This window comes from Pan troglodytes, chromosome 15 (genome assembly GCF_028858775.2).
Source record: "Pan troglodytes isolate AG18354 chromosome 15, NHGRI_mPanTro3-v2.0_pri, whole genome shotgun sequence".
NCBI classification, from domain to species: domain Eukaryota; kingdom Metazoa; phylum Chordata; class Mammalia; order Primates; family Hominidae; genus Pan; species Pan troglodytes.
The window spans coordinates 55,244,135-55,266,774 of NC_072413.2; the positions used below are offsets into that span (position 1 = coordinate 55,244,135).

The 22,640-nt window shown below is 36.5% G+C and overlaps 3 protein-coding genes across 9 annotated transcripts in view; 1 reads left to right on the forward strand and 2 right to left on the reverse strand.

Annotated features, from left to right (window-relative positions):
• Nucleotides 1-412, reverse strand: part of EXOC5 (exocyst complex component 5) — a 62,163-nt gene extending 61,751 nt beyond the window's left edge. For 2 of the 6 annotated variants that reach the window (XR_010150956.1, XM_509969.7), the window contains exon 1: nt 120-412. Coding sequence is in view for 4 of the 6 variants with exons in the window: in XM_509969.7 (XP_509969.2) it covers nt 120-146 (27 nt within the window). In the remaining 2 variants the exon portion in view is untranslated. Of the gene's footprint in view, nt 1-5 lie in introns of all 6 variants that reach the window. The other 4 variants (XR_010150955.1, XM_009427853.5, XM_003314348.6 and 1 more) reach the window with 4 other exon arrangements.
• On the forward strand, nt 123-21,863 carry AP5M1 (adaptor related protein complex 5 subunit mu 1). 2 transcript variants are annotated; one of them, XM_001163834.8, is made up of 8 exons: nt 123-886; nt 5,723-6,368; nt 11,635-11,862; nt 13,522-13,661; nt 14,369-14,454; nt 14,547-14,665; nt 18,018-18,114; nt 20,590-21,863. In XM_001163834.8, the coding sequence occupies exons 1-8, from the start codon at nt 813-815 to the stop codon at nt 20,670-20,672; spliced, it is 1,473 nt and encodes a 490-aa protein (XP_001163834.1). In that variant the 5' UTR covers nt 123-812; the 3' UTR covers nt 20,673-21,863. The 2 variants fall into 2 exon arrangements, with proteins under 2 accessions (XP_001163834.1, XP_016781621.1); XM_016926132.4 differs by having other exon boundaries at nt 745-886; nt 19,713-21,863.
• The window catches only part of LOC104002047 (basic proline-rich protein-like), a 114,412-nt gene continuing 98,139 nt past the window's right edge, over nt 6,368-22,640 (reverse strand). Inside the window, exon 6 of the mRNA XM_063792934.1 lies at nt 6,368-7,222. The gene's annotated coding sequence lies outside the window, so the exon portion shown is untranslated. The remainder of the gene's footprint in view (nt 7,223-22,640) is intronic.

The following is a 22,640-nucleotide window of genomic DNA, read 5'->3' on the forward strand; positions in this document are numbered from 1 at the left end:
CGCACCTCTCTCCCGAGGGCTCCTCCTGGGCAGCCAGCAAACGCCCGCTCCTCGGCCCGCCCACCCAGCTGCCTGCAAACCCCGGGCCTGCCACTCCCTGTAGAGCCGCCGGGGCCCACCTCGAAGAGCTCGGCCGTGGTAGCCATCCCGGCCGGCTGAGAGGCTCGCCCCCCACTGGATGCCGTCTCCGCTTCACATGCTGCGCCTCAGAGGCGCGGCGCACAGGTCTCCGCTCGGCTCGCCAGCTCCGGCTCCGGGCCGCTGCGGGCTCCCCAGCTCCCCACAGATCCCAGGAGGGGCGGGAGAGCGGCCATGAAGCGAAGCCGCAAACGCTTGTCAGCTGCCTCCCGGCGCCGCCCGCGCTGCTCCCATTGTCACCGCCTCATACGCCGGAAGTGGAACTGCGCGCGCCAGGGAGGTTGTCGGGAGGGGCCGGCGAAGAAAACGAGCGGCGGGCGAACCGAAAAAAGGCTCGACGCTACCGTGTATGAGGAACTTTGATCCTTGCGGGCCACCATTCCGGAAGTAGAATTTAGAGGAAGAAAATACCGGAGTTGCAGGGTATAGGTAAATTTCTCAAGGTTATAGGTTGGGGTTCTTAGAACTTTTTGTGGTGTGTGTTGGCCTAGAGCGACTCAGAAGCGTTAGTGACTTCACCTAAAAAAGCTAACCTCTCTGCTGAGCGCGACCGGTGTGCGGCGCAGGATGAGCCTCAGGGCTTCTGTTAAGAGTCCGTCTGAGAAAGCCGGTCTGCGCTGTTCCTCGGTGGCGACCTTAATTATGAGATGAGCTAATGCTTTACTGACTTAACCATGGCGCAGCGGGCAGTGTGGCTCATAAGCCACGAACCGGGAACTCCACTTTGTGGCACCGTGAGATTCTCCAGGTAAATGCAAATCTGAATCCTCAGGGATGATGGATCAGAAGATCGATGAAGTAGCATAGTTTTGTGGTGCTTCGTGGCCCAGGTTTGCCACGAATAGCTGCGTGACCTTGGGCTAGCCAGTTAACAGACCTCTGTTTCGTCTGTTAAATGGAGATTTTAATAGTCCTACCTTACAGTGTTGTGAGAATTGAGTTGATGACTGGTACATATTATTTACGGTATATGTTTTCTATTAGTATTGTATTTTAAAATGACCTCCGTCTGCTTAGAATTAAAATGGAGATGACTAAGGGAACGGTAGAAAATTTACTGAGCACTAAACGTTTTCAGATTTTTCAACATGCATTGACAAAATCGTTCAAGAACATTTTAACTTATTCTACTGAAAAATCCATGCTAAGTTATATCAGACTTTTATTTTTTCGTTTTTATTTTTTTGAGACGGAGTCTCGCTCTGTTCCCCAGGCTAGAGTGCAGTGGTGCGATCTCCGCTCACTGCAAGCTCCGCCTCCCGGGTTCATGCCGTTCTCCTGCCTCAGCCTCCCGAGTAGCTGGGACTACAGGCACCCGCCACCACGCCCGGCTAATTTTTTGTATTTTTGGTAGAGAGGGGCTTTCACCGTGTTAGCCAGGATAGTCTTGATCTCCTGACCTCGTGATCCGCCCGCCTTGGCTCTCAAAGTGCTGGGATTACAGGCAGGAGCCACCGCGCCCCGCCCAGGCTTTTATTTTTATCTTGTTAATATGTGTCATTGGTAGAAATCATCAGTTTACAGTTCCTAATTGTTGAAGAAAATAGAAACCCAAAAAAACCTTAACACTTTTTCATATATTGTGTTAAGTTGATCTGGTCCCACTATTAGAATTTGCCCTGTGTAATCAAATTAGCTCTGTTAAGGGAATTGTACAGTAACTCATTGTAAAATGTTGGTGGCAATCGAGTGGGTCTATTTCACCTTTTATTCTCTGGCCATTGATAGTTCTTTTTTGTCACAATTCGTTCTTCCCTGAAGAAAGCTTATAGTGAAGTAGTACCATAGTAGAATTGAGATTGAGGCAGAAAAAAAAGATTTTAATTTTAAATGAAAATTGGTTGGCAATGGGGATATGAAAAATTCCTTCTTTGCAACCTTAACAGTTTTTGTTCCTGAGGGCATCAGAGTTGGAGTTTACCATTTCCCCCCAGGATTTCTGGCTGACACTAACCCCAACATTTGTTGTTGGACCTCAAATACAGGAGATTAATAATATTCTTTAGTACGTGGTTTTACCAGGCGCATCAGTCCGTACAAAGTATCTCTCATTTTACTTATATTCCCTTTGGTTACCTATTTCTAACTGCCGTTCCCTTCCCACTGACAGGTAACTCTTAACATCTTCGATGTTACTCTTTTTCATTGTATGCATTTTTCAAATTACATAATTAAGTGTGCTTTAGACTTCACTTCCTAATGTTACATTTGTCACATTTCTCGACACTATTTTAAAGAAACATCCATGATACTTTGTGTTCATCTAAGGCAGCATGTCCAATAGAATTCTCTATGATGATGGAAAGGAGAAATGTTCTTAATCTGTACTGGCTAATACTGTAGCCACTAGCCACAAGTACCTATTGAGCTTTTGAGCTGCAGCTAGCATAACTGAGGAACTCAATTGTTAATTTTGGGTAATGTTAATTGATTTTTATTTAAGTTTAAATAGCCACATGTGGGTAGTTCTACTATGTTGGACAGTGCAAATCTAGGCCATTGTTTCTTCTTGCTCTGTAGTACTCATGGTTCACATCCTACACATTTACCTGTCCCCTTTACCTAGTGATGACCTCTCCCAAATTTGCCTCCAAAGAACACTGCCAAAGTATGCATCCTCAAATCTGTCCATGGGGCATGTCTATGCCGATTTTGACTAAAGACTGCCAAATAATCTGCTCCACAGAATGCTTTCAGCCACCTACGCACTCACTAGCAGCAAGAAGGGGTTCCCGTATCTCCATTCTTTCCTAACATGTATTTTTGCCAATAAAGAACATCTTATTTTCGTTTGCATTTCTGTATGTAGCAATGATTGTTAGTCCTTTAAGTTTCCTCTACTGTGAATTGCCTGTACATGTCTTGTCCTTTTTTTCTTTGAAAGTTGCTTATTTTTTCCTCTGAATTTGTAGGAGTTTGTTTTGTATTCTTGGTATTAGTCCTATGTCATTTTTAGATAGTACAGATATTTTCTTTAATTTACCATTGTCAATTTATGTTGCCCTTGGTTAAACAGAAATCACTAATTTTGATGCAATCAAAGTAGTTAATTGCTTTTGGGAATTTGTTGAAGTTTTTTCTCACCCATATTTCCCAAAAATATCTTCCTACATTGTCTTCTCTTTATAATTTCATCTGCTACATTTAGGTCTTTAACCCATATGTAGTCCATCTTTGGATATGATGTTAAGTAGGAATCCCATTTCGGTTTTCTCTGTAGTGTGGGTCAGTTTTTCTGACATCATCTTTTAAGCAGTATGTCATGTCTTCATTAATTTGTGAGGCTACTGGTAGTGTTAGTTATGTCCCCTCATATAAATGTTGGTCTGTCTCAGTTCTAGTACTTTGTCTTTCTTGTACCAATACCATATCTGTTGCTTTGTAGCTTATCTTAATATTTCATAGAGGTGAACTTTTTACTGCTTAAGAAAATAAGTTTCTTAAATCCTAGTTTTCAGAATGTTTTTTCACTGTGTTCAGGATATTATTTCAGAATAAAAAGTCAGATATGTTTGGATGGGCTTTTCAATACATTTATGGAGGTAGCAAGTTGTGTTCAAATAATTTAATTCTGTATCATTGAATGACTTAGTTAAATTTTATTATATTTTCAGTTTTCTAACCTCTTGGGGGAGGTGTTAGAGCTACACAGATAGGCACTGACACTTTATAAGTGTCAGTAAGTGGCCAATATTTAAGATTTAAGAAGGCAAATGATGTTTTCTCTATCTAAGTACTTATTTCCTATAACAAAACTTGGTTAAGATTCTGGTTTAAAGGTTTGCTTTCCAGATAATAATAGCATCAGCTTACATCTGGCTTAGGTCGGTATCATACCCCATGGTTGTAGGCCCATTTAAGCCTTGAATCCTGTTTTAGAAAAAGCATATAATAAATTAGAAATGATAGGTTGAGTCATCCAACAAAATATTTATTGAACACATATTGGGGTGTTGTGTAAGTTCCCAGATTAACTTATCTTCAGAGTCAATTGTGAAATTTTTATACTTAAGAACTTTAATTACCCTCTGGAAAACTAGATAATAAGAGATTGGACTAGAGTTTAGTCCAGAGATCTCTACTATTCATATACAGAGATTTAGAGAAATAAATGGCATTTACCTGCTATGCCATGCCATTACTGGTGTGCTACCTGATTCTTCCCCTTTCTTAATCAAGAAAATGCATCAGAATGTAGGTGATATTTACCTACACATGGGTAACTGCTTTTGGGTTTTTTGTTTGTTTGCTTGCTTGCTTGGTGTTTTTCTTTTTGTTTGTTGGTTTTTTGAGATGGAGTCTCACTCTGTTGCCCAGGGTGGAGTGCAGTGTTACAATCTCGGCTCGGCTCAGCTCATTGCAACCTCCACCTCCCGGGTTCAAGATTCTCCTGCCTCAGCCTCCCGAGTAGCCGGGATCACAGGCGTGCACCACCACAACCAGCTAATTTGTGTATTTTTAGTAAAGTCAGGGTTTCACCGTGTTGGCCAGGCTGGTCTCAAACTCCTGCCCTCAAGTGATCTGCCCACCTCAGCTTTCTGAAGTGCTGGATTAGCCATTGCACCTAATCTACATATGGATAACTTTGAATACATTCTTACTTATATTTTTTTTAAATATTAGTAAACATCAGTATTTTTTAATAAAAAACTGTTTTAGCCAGGTATGTTTTTGACTGTTGGTAAAAACTGCTGATTTGTTGCCACCCCTTTATTTACAAACGAGAAAATAGGCAAAGGGAAGTTAAGTGATTTACTCAAAAGTTAACAGCTGATAAATGACATTGTTCTGGACTTTGGAGTGGAGGCAGAAGGAATGAGGAAAAGTACATATTTTGGAATTGAGAAACTGTGATCTAACAGATTTCTGTAAATAAGCAAAAGCATCTTCTGTTTCCAAGCAAAGAAAAGATAAATTAGTAACTGCTTACAGTTCAACTCAGAATATGCAAAAACATTCTGATTTTATTCTTTTTTATTATCTAAAAGTATCTTCCAGGGCCATAGAGATAAACCATTATTACTAAAATGATCTTCCATGTTTTTGTAGGGATTGGCAAGAAGACTCAGGGTACCTGTCATTCACTATAAGTTAAGTAGAATAGAACATTCCTTTTAAAATTGTACCATCTCAACTAATGAATCCAAAATTATGGAGGGTTAAATTGAACCATTTTGTTAGCCCTACTCTAGCTACTAAGATAGAATCAGAAGAAAAAAAATTCTTACAGATGCCTAAAACGGTTCAAGTATATACTCCTTGCTGACCAAGATGGTATCTGAGTGGCTGAGAGACAAGGATTTTGAATTAGAATCATGTACTCTACCTAAACTAGATAACTAAATTGAATTAAGCATTTTGAATAACAGATTATATACCAAATATGAAACAGTCACTCTAATAGTAACTTAATGGGCATTATAATTTTTTGGTTGTTGGCTTTTATGGATGTGTGTATATATTTGTTTCTCGTGTATTTTATTGTTATTACTGTTTGCCTTATATTTGAGAGTTTTAAAAAAATTCTTTCATCTTGATTTTACTTGGAAGAATCATTTATAATGTTTCTGTTTCCATAATGCAGACGGTATCCAACTGTTGAAAAACGAGCCAGAGTCTTCAATGGAGCAAGTTATGTGCCTGTTCCTGAAGATGGTCCCTTTCTTAAAGCACTGCTCTTTGAACTTAGATTATTGGATGATGATAAAGACTTCATTGAGAGTCGTGATAGCTGTTCACGCATCAATAAAACATCCATTTATGGACTCCTGATAGGAGGTGAAGAACTCTGGCCAGTTGTTGCTTTTCTGAAGAATGACATGATATATGCTTGTGTTCCACTAGTTGAACAAACTCTGTCCCCTCGTCCGCCATTAATTAGTGTCAGTGGAGTTTCACAAGGCTTTGAATTTCTTTTTGGGATACAGGATTTTCTTTATTCAGGTCAGAAAAATGACTCTGAGCTGAATACAAAATTGAGCCAGTTGCCTGACTTGCTTCTGCAGGCTTGTCCATTTGGTACTTTATTAGATGCCAACTTACAGAATTCATTAGATAATACCAATTTTGCATCTGTGACTCAGCCACAGAAACAGCCAGCTTGGAAAACTGGGACGTACAAAGGAAAACCACAAGTTTCTATTTCTATCACTGAAAAGGTAAAATCCATGCAATATGATAAACAGGGTATAGCAGATACATGGCAAGTTGTTGGAACAGTGACTTGCAAGGTGAGATTTTTCTCTGGTATTTGCTTTATCGTTTTATTTAACATATGGAGAAAAGTTAAATTTGCTAGTTGTATTTTAAATAACATTTTTTATTTTCATCTTAAGCAGCAGTTTTTAAATGGGAGAGTCATGTAAAATTTTATGTTATCTTTTTGCATTCCTTACCAATTATATTAGTTATCTGTGGCTGTGTAAAGAATTGTCTCATTGTCCCCAAAATAGACATTTATTATTTTCATAGTTTCTGTAGGGATTAGCTTAGCTGGGAACTTTCAGGGTAGAATCACTCATGAAGTTGCAGTCAAGTTTTCAGTTGAGGCTATAGTCATCTGAAGGTCTGACTGAGGCTGGAAGATCTGCTTGCAAGATGACTCATTCACATGGCTAACAAGTTGGTCCTAGTTATTGGAGGAAGGCCTTAGTTCCTTTCCACATGGACTTCTCAACTGGCTGCTTAAGTGTCCTCACACTTGGTGACTGGCTTCCCTCAGACCAGATGATGAGAGAGGGGTGGGGGGGGAGAGAGAGAGGAGAGAGAGAGAGAGAGAAGAGAGAGGAGAGAGACAGGCAGGCAGGCAGGCAGAAGCGATTATTTTTATTACCTAGCTGGGAGGTTACACTTCCACTACTTTCTGTTCATTAGAAGCAAGTCACTAAGTGGTCCATATTCAAGGGGCGTGGAATTAGGCTCCACCTATGAAAAGAGTAATGTCAAATAACTTCAGAACATATTTTAAAGTCACCACTGCTGTTTTCCATTTTCTTTAGAGGGATGAAATTGACATCTCTGACATATCTAAAATCATGTTGAAGGGCTCTTATTTAAACAAGTCGTTAGGTTAATATTGGGTTCTCTGTAGAAATAGAAAACAGGAAAAGACAATGTAAATAACAATACAGTTAGCAGTGATTAATGCCATGTTGAATAATGATCAAAAATAAAATCCTCCAGGTAAACTTCCTACAAGTTTATATTAATAGTATTCTCATTTCTTTATTTTTCTATCTTCCTTTATTCCCTGCAGTTACATATACTTTTTATATGTCAAATTTAATGTTGTGTGGCTATGTATAAATATTATAGAATAAAACTAGAGTTCAAGAGCAGAGAATTAGAACAGTCCTGACAGAAAAATTGGGTCTGTCTTTTTTTTAATCCTGTTTAACGTTAAAGTTACCTAAAAGTTTTTGTGTCTATTTTAAACTCATATCTATCATGGTCAAAAATATACTCCAGTTACTCACTTTATTAGAAATAACTATTGTAAATGGCTCCAAAATTGAGGTGTTCATGGATTATGTCATTCTTAAGTTTTAAAGTAGTTAAATCTTTTTTCTCCTAAGTTCAATGAAATGAAAATAGAAAAATATGGCCTGGCGCAGTGGCTCACTCCTGTAATCCCAGCACTTTCAGAGGCCAAGGCGGGCGAATCACTTGAGGCCAGGAGTTTGAGACCAGCCTGGCCAACATGGCGAAACCCTGTCTCTACTAAAAATACAAAAATCAGCCAGGCATGTTGGAGCATGCCTGTAATCCCAGCTATTCAGGAGGCTGAGGCATGAGACTCGCTTGAACCTGGGAGGCAGAGGCTGCAGTGAGCCACAATCATGACACTGCACTCCAGCCTGGGTAACAGAGCTACACTCTGTCTTAAAAAAAAAGAAAATAGGAAAATTCACCAATTCTGTTTTTTTTTTTTCATTCTGTAGCAATAAACAGGGAATATGTTATTTATTATATAAGCTAATTAATATCATGGCATTTAATGTCCCTGTTCATCGATAGGCTGACTCCAGTTTACTCTTAGGAGAATTTCAGATTGGTTCCTACTCTTAGTCCTGATACAGATTATCATGATGGACAACTTCCTTATTTAAAAAATGTTTTTAAGGGGGGAGAAAATGGGGCTATACCTTAACCTACATACTAAATGTTTCTTTAAGGTTGTATGTACATAGTATAACTGTTAGCCAAACATTCTTTAAGTACTTCAGAAAGTTACTGTTTAAAGGAATTTTATTGTGAAGCCCATTGTAAATGGAAATAATCATCTTCATTTTATCCTACTCGGTAGAAAACCAGAGCCAAAGGCCAGTGGTCCAAAGTTCTAGACCTCACTCTACCACTAATTTTCTATATGTCTTTAGAAAGTTACACAATTTTGTGAATCTTTTCTCATTTTTAAAATGAGATAAACTCTTAGGTGCCTTTTTTTTTTTAAATAACGTTTACTTCTAAAGTTGGGTTACATATGCCAGATTGGTTTAAAGGTAGTACACCAATTCCTTCTAGAATGGATGTTCTCAACCTATAGTAAATAACTGATGATCCGGCATTTTAAGTGCACAGATAGATTCATCGGCAGGTTCCATGATGGTTGATCTTTCTCTGACCCTTTACGAATGTTAAGAGATTAATTTGCTAAGTATAAACTGAATATTATTAAATTTTAATGGTATTTACTATTGATGTTTGCTTATTTTGTCTCCATAAATATCTATCAAAAGCAAAACTACTTTTCATTTATTCTTATTAGTTCACATATAGAAAATAGCAGATGGTTTAAAAGTTGAAACCCTAAAATTTTTTTTAAGTTTTAAAGTAAGATTATTTGGCATATTTATTATTAATGTGACTGACATTATTGTAATTGTCACTGACAGACCTTATAAAGGCACTAATTGTATATAGTACTCTTCGTAATGCCTGCCTGCTCTGTAAGTACTTACATTGTACAGCAGATACATAATGAATTCCCACACATGTCAAATAGTAGGTAAAACATTAAAAGTGAAACATTTCACATTAGAAATTGAAAACAAAAGTAGGTTTATAATTAGAAAAAGATAGCCACTCAGCAAACATTTTTTATTATTGTTTTCTACGCATAGAAATGTGTCAGGCACTAGAGATACTAAGAAAAATGTAACGATTCTTGCTTTCAAAGAATTTAAAGCTTGAAAAGAGAAATGGACCAGATACCTGTAGATAGTGGACAGTTAATGCATGGTGCAATCTAATATATGATAGTGCATTAGGAGCTAAGTGTTATGCTTTGAGAGTTCACTAACTCTTAAAATATTTCTGCTGAAACAGAAGATATCAATAATTCTTATGGGGCCCAGTTGGTCAGTTTGATCCAGGCTTTAATAGAGGTGAATTTCAAGATAGAGGTACAAAGACCCTGACCACCTACACAAACACAAGTAAAGTATATCAGTCTGGTTGGGCCAGAAGAAGCCCAACCAGATTTATGGGAATAAAGATGTCTAATATAGAAATTAGGGCTTATTCAAGAAGCACTGAGGAAATAAGTCTTTGATCCTCTAGCCGTAGCCTTTCAGAAACAGTCACTAAAGACTTCAGTCTGGAGACTGGAGGAGATAGACAAATCAAAAGTTCACAAAGAAGTCTGAGAAACTGCCATATCTGTCTGTTATGACCTCACAGTGGAAATTCAAGGAAAGGTCCGCAGAAGTGCAGCATCTGGCCACTTTGGCCTTAAAGTAGGAGCTCAAGGACAGGTTTGAGAGGCTGTCCTGTCTGGCTTCAAAGAACTTTCAAGAAAAATTACTTCCTTTTTTCTTTTCCCTTGTGAATCTCTCATGAGTACCTCTCATTGGCAAACTAACCCAGACTACATAGGGAAGAAGATCCTGGGCTTCTCTACATAGCAAAGGTAGGCTGTAGAGGTGATACAGAATGTAAGGCTTCACACATAGCATCTAATGAGCTAAGACATGAAGAATGAAAGCATTTACAGGGAGAAAAGAACATTGCAGCTGCAAGGAATAGCACATGCAAAGGTGCATTTGGAGGTATAAGACAGTATGATTTATTTAGGGAAATGCAAGAATCCAATATGACTACGTGTAAGTTGCAGGGTAGAAAATTTTTAAGCAGGTAGATGAAGAAAAACAACCCCATTAAAAAGTGGGCAAAAGGCATGTACAGACCCTTCCCAGAAGAAGACATACATGCAGCCAAAAAACATGATAAAAAGCTCAACGTCACTGATCATTAGAGAAATGCAAATCAAAACCACGATGAGATACCATCCAACGCCAGTCAGAATGGCTGTTATTAAAAAGTTAAAAAACAACAGGTGCTGGCAAGACTGCAGAGAAAAGGGAACACTTTTACCGTGTTGGTGAGGATGTAAATTAGTTTAATCATTGTGGAAGACTGTGGCGATTCCTCAAAGACATTGAGGCAGAAATACCATTTGACCCAGCTATTCCATTATTGGGTATATACCCAAAGAAATATAAATCATTCTGTTATAAAGATACATACACACGTATGTTCATTGCAGCACTATTCACAATAGTAAAGACATGGAATCAACATAAGTGCCTATCAATGATAGACTGAATAAAGAAAATGTGGTACATATACACCATGGAATACTGTGCAGCCATAAAAAGGAATGAGATCATGTCCTTTGCATGGACGTAGATGGAGTTGGAAATCATTATTCTCCGCAAACTAATGCTGGAACAGAAAACCAAACACCTCATGTTGTCACTTATAAGTGGGAGCTGAATGACGAGACCACATGGTCACAAGGGGGGAACAACAACACTGGGGCCTGTCAGTTGTGGGGGTTAGAGGAGGGAGAGCATCAGGAAGAATAGCAAATGGATGCTGGGCTTAATACCTACGTGATGGGATGATCTGTGCAGCAAAACACCATGGCCCACGTTTACATATGTAACAAACCTGCACATCCTGCACATGTACCCTGGAACTTAAAAGTTGAAGGAAAATAAAAAGGAGGTAGATGACAGTCAAACAATGAAAGGCTTTACAGGTAATACAGAATTGAAGTAGAATCACTGAAAGGATTTGAGCATGGAAAAAATATAATAAAAATTATGTTTCATTAAGATAGCTCTGGCATTAATGGAGGATTAGAGGACTGATTAGAGGAAAGCAAGTCCAGAAATATTTAGAAGGCTGTGGCAGAAATTGTAAGGGCCCATATCAATGTGTTTCAACAGGAATGGAGAAAATTCAGCAGATTTAAATTATCTTTATAAGAGCTTTAGAGATAAGCAATGGAGTCTATGAGGGCTCTCCTGGTCTCTGGCTTGGGTGTCTAAGAACATGATAAAACCATTAATAAGAACACAGAAAGCAAAGAGAACAATACCTAGAGAAAAGTGAGTTAATTGGGGAAAATGACTTTGATAAATTTTGAAAAGCCTCAAACAGACATTTGCTTCTGAGATTTTGGTGATAATCTTTCTGTTTGCATTTCAGTGTGATTTGGAAGGAATCATGCCAAATGTTACCATCAGCTTGAGTCTCCCCACCAATGGATCTCCACTTCAGGATATTCTAGTTCACCCTTGTGTAACTTCTCTTGACTCTGCAATTCTGACTTCTAGTAGTATTGATGCAATGGATGACTCTGCATTTAGTGGGCCTTACAAATTTCCATTCACTCCACCTTTAGAGTCATTCAACTTATGCTTCTACACTTCCCAGGTAACAACCCTAGAATAGTTGAGAGTTTGCTGATCTTTATATTCATAAATACTATTGATAAGTAGATAATTCATACTCTTGGTATGAGAACTTAGAAAAAGTTCTATTTATCAGACAATAATTGATGATTGAAGATGAAGATTTAGGCCGGGCACGGTGGCTCATGCCTGTAATCCCAGCAGTTTGGGAGGCTGAGGCAGGTGGATCACTTGAGGTCAGGAGTTTGAGGCCAGCCTGGCCAACACGATGAAACCTTGTCTCTACTAAAAATACAAAAAGTTAGCCAGGCCTGGTGTCGTGCACCTGTAATCCCATCTACTTGGGTGGCCGAGGCAGGAGAATCGCTTGAACCCAAGTGGCGGAGGTTGCGGTGAGCCAAGATCGCACCAGCGCACTCCAGCCTGGGCGACAGAGTGAGACTCCATCTCAAAAAAAAAAAAAGATTCACTTATTTGAATAAGATACCTCTTATCTTTGGTGTCGGTAACTATTTGTAAATAGCTTTCAAAATAATTGAACTTTTTTTTAATATTCCCTAAAAAGGAGTTCATGGTCATGGGATAGATTTTGGTATGATTTAGTCATGATTTTAACCATGAACATAAAATACCCCTCATCGCAGGCAACCTGAATTACAAATATATATTATGATCAATAGCTATTTATTGTTTATTGAATAATTGCTTGTGTGTCAGACATTGTCCTAAGCACTTTACATGTATTTTCTCTAGTACTGTAGTACCGCTAACAACCTTTAAACATTATCCCCATTTTACAGCTGAGGAGAGTCTCAAAGAAGTGAAATGACTTGTACCACGTCTATAGTTGATAAATGAAACTGCCTGGATTTGAACCCCAATTTTTCAGACTCCCAAACCTCGTTTCTACTATACCATTTATCTCTTGTCCTAGTTGTGAATGAGTAGGTTAGAAAAACCTACTCAAGCTAGCTTAAGTAGAGCAAATTTATTTTGAGAATGCAATAGGCAATCTCATTGCCATTTAAGGATAAGAAAAGAAGCAGACACAGTTCTTACTGGGACTAGAACCAGAAAATTAGTATCAGCCTGTACTCAAGGTCCACCCTGTCTGTCACATCTCTGCTTCTCAGTCTCCTCTTTCAACTGGCTTTCTCTGCTTACACATGACCTTACAGCTTTAGGGCTTGCCCTGTATAAGTAGTCTTTCTGTGTCTTACTTCACATGTACCAGAAATAATGATTGGCTCACCCCAGCCTACAAGTTGTTTCCTCTTCAGTCAGTCATTGATGACCAACCAAGTAAGTTACTGCTGAACGATGGGATTGGAGAACTCATGGGATTCAACTGGAGCAACAGGAGCTGAGGGCAGGTTGGCAGTAATCAGTATGCCTACTGCATGCCCTATGCGGCAGATCAGAGAACATGGAGACGGGGAGCCTGGACGAGCAAGTATAGGAACAAGAATGCATTGTACACCTTTGTAAAGCGCTTTTCTCATCTCTGAAAACAAAGAGTGAAGAATCCCTATCCTTAAGATGAATATAGATTCATCATTGCTGTTACCAAAACAACTTGGAATAATCTCCAAGTCATTAAAAGTAACTCTTTTCTCAGTTACTTTTGGTGTTTTAGACCCATTAACCTGAGAATTACATAGACATTTATGTTTCTTTTTAGGTCCCTGTCCCACCAATTTTGGGTTTTTATCAAATGAAGGAGGAAGAAGTACAACTAAGAATAACCATTAATTTAAAACTTCATGAAAGTGTGAAAAATAATTTTGAATTCTGTGAAGCCCATATACCTTTTTACAATAGGTAGGAATAAAATGCATATTGCCATAATTTCTGTCTTCCTTAATACATTTCCACTGTCCCACAGTAAATTGTCTCTGTCTTTTACCCTATTTTTAAGGTCTGAACAATTTTATTTTATTTAAATGAATGCTGATTTTCATGATATAGTCATAAAAATAATCTGTTTACCTTTAAATATGCCTTTATCTTTCTAGTTAAACTTACTAGTAAATTATACACTTAAGCCAATGTAGCTTCCTCAGGGATTATTTTTCTATCGGATTTATTTCTAGCAATTTTTCCATATACAAGTCAAACCAAACTATCAACAACCTGGTGAATTAGCCAATTATATCATAATATTACTTTATTATCAATTCTACTTTTAAATTTATTCTGCAGCATAGTTTTTTGTCAAAATATATCTACATATATAGTAAAATCATAGTCTTATTGTAGCAACCCATGTGACTGTATTAATACATTTCGTATGATTTCATAGTTGTCTTAAGGATTAATAATGAAATACACATCATCACCAAAAATGTTTATGTGTGCTTGTTGTTTTTCAAGATTTAACATTCATTATTTGTTCTATTCTGCAAACTTGAATACAGATCTGCTTTTATGCTGTCCTTGTATTAAGTAACAGTGGCCAAGTTTGACTTAGATCTCTTAAAACTGTTATATCTATGATCTTTTTCTATTTTATCCTTTTCTTTTTAAAGAGGTCCAATTACACATTTGGAATACAAAACTAGTTTTGGCCAGCTCGAAGTATTTCGAGAGAAAAGCTTATTGATCTGGATTATTGGTGAGCAAGTTTTATTTATTGATTTTTTTTCTTTTCATTTACTGTAGAATCTACTTAATTTAGAATTGTTTATTGGTATATTTGTGTTTTAGGCCAGAAGTTCCCAAAATCAATGGAAATTAGTCTTTCTGGAACTGTAACTTTTGGAGCCAAGAGCCATGAGAAGCAGCCATTTGACCCAATTTGTACTGGAGAAACAGCATATTTAAAGGTAAACATATTTATACAGCTGACTACAGTAGCACCCTTCTTTGTTTATAAATTGCATATTTCTAGTTGATTTTTAATGTTTTCCACCAATTGTTTTAGAATTCTGTTCTTTTAGTCTGGGATAAGTTCTCTTTTGGATTTTTGTTTGATTTTTTTGTTGTTGTTTAGTATTAGTCACTTCTATTTCACTTAATACTTGAACATTTTAAAAAGCCAGGCATAGTGGCGGGATGTCTGTAGTCCCAGCTATTGGGGAGACTGAGGTGGGAGGATCGCTCAAGCCCAGGAGTTCAAGGTTACAGTGAGCTAAATTGTGCCACTGCACTGCAACCTGGACAACAGAGTGCGACCAGATCTCTTTTAAACAAGGGTTTTTTTGTTTGTTTGTTTGTTTTTAAAGGGAACCAGCTAACCTAATACCCAACTTAGTCTAATTCTGCTCAGCTCTTGGTTATCAAATTTGAGATTTGGGCCAGGCATGGTGGATCCCACCTATAATCCCAGCACTTTGGGAGGCCAAGGCAGGTGGATCGCTTAATCCCAGGAGTTCAAGACCAGCCTGGCCAACATGGTGAGACCCCGCCTCTACAAAAAATAGAAAAATCAGCTGGGCATGGTGGTGCACACCTTTAGTCACAGCTTTTTGGGAGGTTCAAATAGGAGAATCACCTAAGCCTGGGGAGTTCGAGGCTGCAGTGAGCCATGATTGTGCCACTGCATTCCAGCCTGGGCGATAGAGTAAGACTCTGTCTCAAAAACAAAAAAATTGAGATTTGTATACAGAAAATAGAAGATGTAGTCGTTGCCCTCCAGGAATTTTTCAGTGTTGCACATCAACAATTTATCGGTGCTAACAGCTTTGGTATTTCAAGAAAAAGGTGCTACAGCTGAAGTTGTGGAAAGCTTTACAATGGAGGTGAAGTTTAAGCCAAACTCTGAGGCCTAGTAATGCATGAATATGAAGACTTGAAGATTGACTAACATTTGTTTAGGTAAAGAAATTACTTAAAAGAGTAAAGAAGAATAAACAAGGCATGCTTAGAAACCAGTGCTAAAAATAGTAGTACTATGAGAGACTGGATACATAATTTAGATTAAGATTATAGAGGGTTTGAATCTGACTTTTATTCCTTTGGTTGATGGTGTACTTTTTAAAGTAGGGGATAGTCTTTCACAAGTGATACTTTATGAATGTTAATCTGGAATGGATGTAAGGAAGGTGAGTAAAAAAATTAGAGACAAGCCATTCTGTAACATATTAATATTCCATATGAAAGGGTAATATTGTAATAAGTTAATAATGCTGAGTTAGTGTAGTGTCAACAGAAAGAGAAAAGAAGGGAGAAGGGAGAAAAATGAAGGGACTGCCGTAAAAGCTGTGATAAAATAAAGCCTTGACCACTAATTAAATACAGAGACAAGGAATGGTGTTGTTCCAAGATGATATTGTTTAAAAAAAAATGGAACTTAAACCAAACTTGACGCTTTTTAAGAGGGTAGAGACGTGAATCTCATTCATTCATTGTTTTATTCCAAATATCTAGTCCAGGACCTAACACATAAATATTTGCTGAATGGATGAATATACCTAAATTATTGATATGGAGAAAATTGGGAAGAAATGGGTTTCATATCATATTTTTTGCTGGTAATAGCAATATAGCCCATTGTAAATGTTCAGTGGGTAGCTAAAAATCTAAAGCTTGATTCTTAAGAGAAGGCTCAGCTGTATACAGGATTTAGGAATTAGCCACAGAGAAGAAATAGTTGAGGCAGTGGAAATAAATAAGATCAGAAAAGGATAAAATAATACAGGAAGATTAAAAAAAACAAATGAGGGAATTGAAGGAGTGATTAGAAAGGTAGCAAGAAAACATAAAAAATGTATTAAAGACATCAAGAGAAATACAGACAATTAGGGGAAGTGGTAGTGAAGTCAGAAGTATACTGATGATAATTCATTTCTTCTACCTTGGCTTCACTTATGTCCAGAAGCTTTGTTTCAAGGATTATTATAAAAATTCCTACTTCAGATACCTTTCAGAAAAAAATGTGGAATGTTACCACACATTCTATGTCCTTCAAAAGTAGGAATTACGATTTTTCTATTCATTCCCATCACCAACCAATTACACTCACATTGAAAGCATGTAGCACATATTTTTGTTGACTGAATGATCTAAGTGTGTTTTACAGTATTTCAGTTGTATGGAAATCAGTCTTGTCATAACTTCCAGCATTAAGAATTATACCAAAAAAGCAAGCAACAGCCTTTTATTATCAGAGATAATTTGGGTTGCAACAGGAAAAAAAAAATTGCTGAGAAGATCTGAAAATTACATTACATTCTAAATCACATCTTATGCATGTGATCAGTTAGTTTGGTAATTAATAGAGAAAGTTAGGAAATGGGAGAAATTTGCTGGGAATAGAGATAAGAGAAAAAATATATAAAAAGATATCAGGATACTGCTAGAGCTCCATGAAGCATAGATTTTTTCATAGGTCATGTGAATGTCATTGTAACTTAGGGGCACCCTGGCCACTGCACTGCAACCTGGACAACAGAGTGTGCTGTTTTCAGGGAAGGTACTAATGATTTACTCTGTTACAGTACAGTATAATAGTTGGCATTTGTAGTGATAGCCCCACATTGTCAGTGAAATCCAGGAATTATGGAGTATGTTTTAGAAAGGTTTTCTAGGTGAGGGAAAAGGTAATTCCTAAGCTTAGTTCTGTAAAAGTTAAATTTCACCCTTCTGGAAAATTAGCGCAGCTCATTCCCCCTAAACACAAGATAAACTGATGTTTCTGCTTTCAAAATTAAATTATATTTTATTAGAAGGTGTATACTTTCCTGCCTGTAAAAGACTTATGATCTAGAATATATCATAGCCACATAGTCCTAGGGATAGAAGAGAATATAGGGCATGCAAGACAGCAGCACAGGGGGAGACAGCACCAGCTTTTGGAGTCGGTAAGGTCTGAGTTCAAATGCCAGCTCTGCTGCTTACGTGCTGGGATACCAATTGCTTCCATCTTTGAACGTCAGTTCACTCAGCATACCTTGCAGTATGGATTATAGAGCTGTTAGTGAAGTGCATATTATGTGTTAAGTACTTCATAATGACAGCCTTACAAAAAAATGGCCCTAATGCAAACAGAAAAAAAAATTGTGTGTGTTTTTGTATATATATGTGTGCGCACACACACAATTCAAGTTTAGTACTTGTGGTTTTTATTTTGTGAACTGTGTAAAATAAATTCCCTAAGACTGGGTTAAGGGAAAAAATGTAACCATCCTTTTTACCAAATAATCACCTTAATTTGGTACATTTCTCTCTTCTTTCTAGCTTCATTTTAGGATCTTAGATTACACACTTACTGGATGTTATGCAGATCAGCATTCAGTTCAAGTTTTTGCATCAGGAAAACCAAAAATAAGTGCACGTAAGTTACACAGATTCAAACTAACTTAAGGGAATTAAAATGGTGTTTGCAGTTATTACCTAAGGTAAAATTTGAATGTAACAGAACTTAGAGATTAGAGAATAATCCCAATTTATAAAATTCTGGGCTGATTCTACCCCACATAACAGTTTGTGTACTTTACACTGCCCTCTGCCGCCTTCTTGTTTATAAAGTGGTCTGGATAAGCAAAGATTGGGATAGAGGGGAACTTCAGTGTAAAATTGGATTTGTTTTTCTCTGGTTATTCAGAGATGTGATTCACAGAGACTGTGATGTTGGACAGACAGGGCTTAAGCCTGGCTCAGCCATTTCATTAGCTGTATAACTTTGGGCAAGTTAGCGAACTTCTTGAAGTTTTAATTTTCTTGTGTATAAAATGGAAATAATAGTGCGATTTACCTCAGGATTGTTATGAGGTTTAGATAAGATTATATTGACTTAGTATGATGCTTAGCGTATAGTATAGATTTAGTAGATACTAGAGATGATTCTTGTTTAAAACTTTTAAATATCTTTAGCAAATGTTGCAATCAATAAGCATTATTTAGCACCTTCTCTATTTTATCAATAGGAAGACAATAAAAAAGACGTTTCCTGATTTTAGTATGTTTAATGGTTGGTAAAGTATAGATCTATATGTGTGTACACACACACATACACACACACACACACACACGAAACATGAAAATATAATGAGACAAAAAACAATTTATAAATGAATCAAAAGTATTTAATTCAGATCAAATAGAAATATGTAACATCGAATAGTAGCTAAAATGAGGTAGAGTTATCTAAACTTAAACAACCTTTTTGCCTCATACATTAAGGAGAATAAAGCTGTTATGTATGTGGATAAGAATAATCCCAATTTACACACATTTTTATTATTATAGTTAGATAAATATTTCTTAAACTAAGGATTAGGGTTCCTAAAATAGAAAGAATAGGAAAGGACTCTCCATGTACATTTCAAGAGAATTAGAGAACTCAGAACTACAGAATTCTAAGCAACTATTTGTGCATGTCAATATAACTTCTACTATGTAATGTAACCAGAATAAACCAGTATTCTTTACTTCCCTAGGCTTGCCCTGTGTTTTCTCTTACATCATTTTTTTGTTGTATATATGAGAGACTGAAAGCAAACAGACCAGTATTTTAGATTGTCTATGGGAAAATAATTTATTTATGTTAACTAAACATACTGCAGTAATTTCCAGAGAACATAATACAGGATAGGAACGTACCTGCTTCTTAATACAAAATATGTTGAATGAAAGAACTCATTTTAAATTAATATTATGACCCATCTTTTCTTTCCTGTTAGTTTCAGAATGTGACTTCCAGTTTGTGCAATTATGTAAAACTTTATTTTGCCATCATCTTGACAATAAAATCTATTTTCATAATATACAATTTAGTTTAAAAATAGTTTAGTAATAATAATACCAATTTAAATAATAATGGCTAATATTTATTGCTTACTATATGCCAGGCAAAGTTCTAAGTATTTTATGTGCATTGTCTCATTAATCCTCACAGCACCCTATGTAAGTGTTGTTATCTCCATTTTACAGATGAGGACACTGATGGAACTGAGAGATTAGGGTCCCATAGCTTGCAAATGGCAGAACTGCGAGTCAGATACTCAAGCATTCTGGCTCTGGAACCTGTCCACTTAACAGTATGCTGTCTTGCCTCTCATTGTTACTGCGTTCTCAAACTTTGAAGAGAACAAAAAAGACAATATAGTCTATATTCTTTTCATTATGAAGAAGGGCATGAAGAAGAAAGGTAGAACAGGCTGAATTGGATAATTATATTTAATTGGATATTTAATTATATATATATAAAAAGAATTTACATGTGTAACTCCAAATGAACATTATTATCTCAACTTTACATATCAGAAAACTTTAGTTCAAATAGGTTGCCATTTTTGTAGAGTTTCAAAGCTATTTTTAAAAAGGCTTAAATTGATCAGAACTATAATAAGAAACCAGTGAAGCAAACTATTTAGAATGTTGCTAGGAAGTTGGGTGTTAATTTATATCTCTGACACTTTGGGTAAAGAATAGCAAGACCCAGAATCAGGGCTATGGTGATAAGGTTATAGAAGATAAACCAATGAAAAATTTTTAATGTTTTTGCAGTCAGAGTAATGGTCCATACGAAAAAGATTTTAGAGAAAATGTGAAGATAAAATTGGCAGATTTGGCATAAATGAGAGATATTTCATGTAAGGTCAAAGATGAATTCTTCAAATATTTAATGAGTCCATATTTGTAAAATGGTAAAAGTTATAATAAAGTCTTGATAATATGAAATTAAAGTGAATATTTCAAAGTATTGACTTGAAATAACTGCATTCCACAATTTCAAAAATCATGACTTTGCTCTCGTTGAATTTTTGCTGAAATAGTCTTATCATTAATTTCTTTTTCTTTTCTTTAGACCGGAAACTAATTTCTTCTGATTATTACATCTGGAATTCTAAAGCCCCTGCTCCAGTAACATATGGATCATTATTATTGTAATAGTCTCATGTTTAAATGGGATTATATAATGATAACAGTTTAAAGAAAATCATAATCTTATATTTTTAATGTGGATGCATATAACCTGTGAGTGAAAAATCACTGAATGATTTAATTGTAAAAGTAGTCTTATGTAGTGTTTGTAGTCTGATAGAGCTTGAAAGGACGTTTTAAAAGCTAATGTCTCCAATTTTGTTAACCTTTGATTTTATGCCAGTATAATTCAGAACATAGAAAAGTAATGATTCACTTGGGCTCATTTTAGACTGGTCCTGGGTCACCCTGCCACACTTGTTTCCTAGTGTTTCTGTGGCAGACATTGCTAATCAATTACAGCCCTTTTCTGTACTGAGCCTTGGATAAAGGGTCAGGCTCCTTTTTAGTTCAGAGATTCAGGCAGCCACTCCCAGTGGGTTGTAGATAATGTGCAAGATAAAAACTATTTTCTCTTCCAAATCTAAGTACTAAGCTCCTAGTATAAGGTGTTGTTACAGAATACCAGAGACCATGTTAGAGACAACTACATCTCTTCAAAAAACAGCCAACAGAGACAAAGGAAAAGTGTTTAAATAGTAAGCTGTTCTTCTTAATCAGAACTATCCTATTGACTAATAAATAATCTGCATAATTCTACTTAAGGTGTGTAATCTCTGTTCTAGAGTTAGTTTTTAAGTAAGCTTGTTAATCTGCCACTTTGACATTTTGCTTAGGATGTCAGTAGCCATATTAAGATGTGTAGAATACCTTCAGAAGATGATCATAGTGTTTTGTAATCATTTAATGTCTGCAGCCAAATTTTTAAAGGTAATTTAGATCTAATACTGCTCTTGCTGTGTCTTATTAAGTTAAAATTAATGAATGAATTCTGGTAAAAATTCAAAAGGCACTCTGTGAGTAGAGAGTATCATTTAAGCTTATTTTAGTCACATGTAGTATATATCTCCTTAAAGCTGTCACTCTCACTTTCTTACCATTCTCTTGATTTCTTCAGAAACCATCTAGTCATCATCTTTATACTCTACCTGCTTCTGCAATTATATATCATATTATGTTTTCAGAGCAGTTCATTGTCAAGTTGGACTTTAAGTGACCATTCAAGAAAAGATGAAATCTCACAAACCTCAAAACTTCATTCATGTCTTTTTACAAATGAGAAAAAAAAATGCATTAAAGATTCTCAATTTGATTATATCTTGGGTTCTGTTTTTTAATGAGTCTTCTAAGGAAAAGCTTAGAAAAGCTGCTAACTCCTCAGAAGAAAGCATGATAGTTTAAAGGTATAGGGCATATAAATTTAGGATTTGAAATATGATTTTTTAATTAAGGTCAGTCCTACTCATAAACTCATTTTCTGCAAAGCATTATCATGGCATAAGGTTCTATGTTCAAAATTATCCCAAGTAACAAAGAAAAAAAGAATAACTGCCTGACCAGGACTTTAACTTGTTATTCTAGCTTAATCATAGATAATCAGCAGTGAAAACTTTCCTTTTGAAAGAAGAAAATATCATTCCCTATAAGTTATTTGATCTCTCTTAAACTCAAATAAAGCTTAACATTTCACTTATGTTGATAAGTTAATGGTAATGGAGCCATTTGGAATCTTGATTGTATAAATGTTTACCAAATACACTAAGGTAAGCAAGAGGCATTTATCTAGTGAGTAGGCAAAGATTTAATATAATAATCCCCTAGGCAAAAGTTTATAAGCAGTTAGAAAAATCAGTGAATCTTCTATTTGACATTTCTAGAAACCGGAGGAAAATCTAGGGTGTCCTGGAAAACTGATGAGGTGTTGGGGAACCTGATGCCATCTGTTGCCATTCCATTCTAACATAGTGCTACAGAACTGAACCAACTTAGGTTTTCATCCCATTGAGATCAGCTGGGCACACTGTGATGCTTTTGATTTTGTCTAGAAACCTGTCACTTCAGGATAATTTCTGAAGACAAAGTCTGTTTCCCGTT

What these genes read in the sequence shown, in the direction of transcription:
- AP5M1 (XM_016926132.4), top strand. Translation starts at nt 813, where the DNA reads ATGGCGCAGCGGGCAGTGTGGCTCATAAGCCACGAACCGGGAACTCCA. An exon ending in TATGCTTCTACACTTCCCAG is followed by an intron (nt 11,863 to 13,521) that starts GTAACAACCCTA and finishes GTTTCTTTTTAG; the next exon opens with GTCCCTGTCCCACCAATTTT. An exon ending in CTTATTGATCTGGATTATTG is followed by an intron (nt 14,455 to 14,546) that starts GTGAGCAAGTTT and finishes TTTGTGTTTTAG; the next exon opens with GCCAGAAGTTCCCAAAATCA.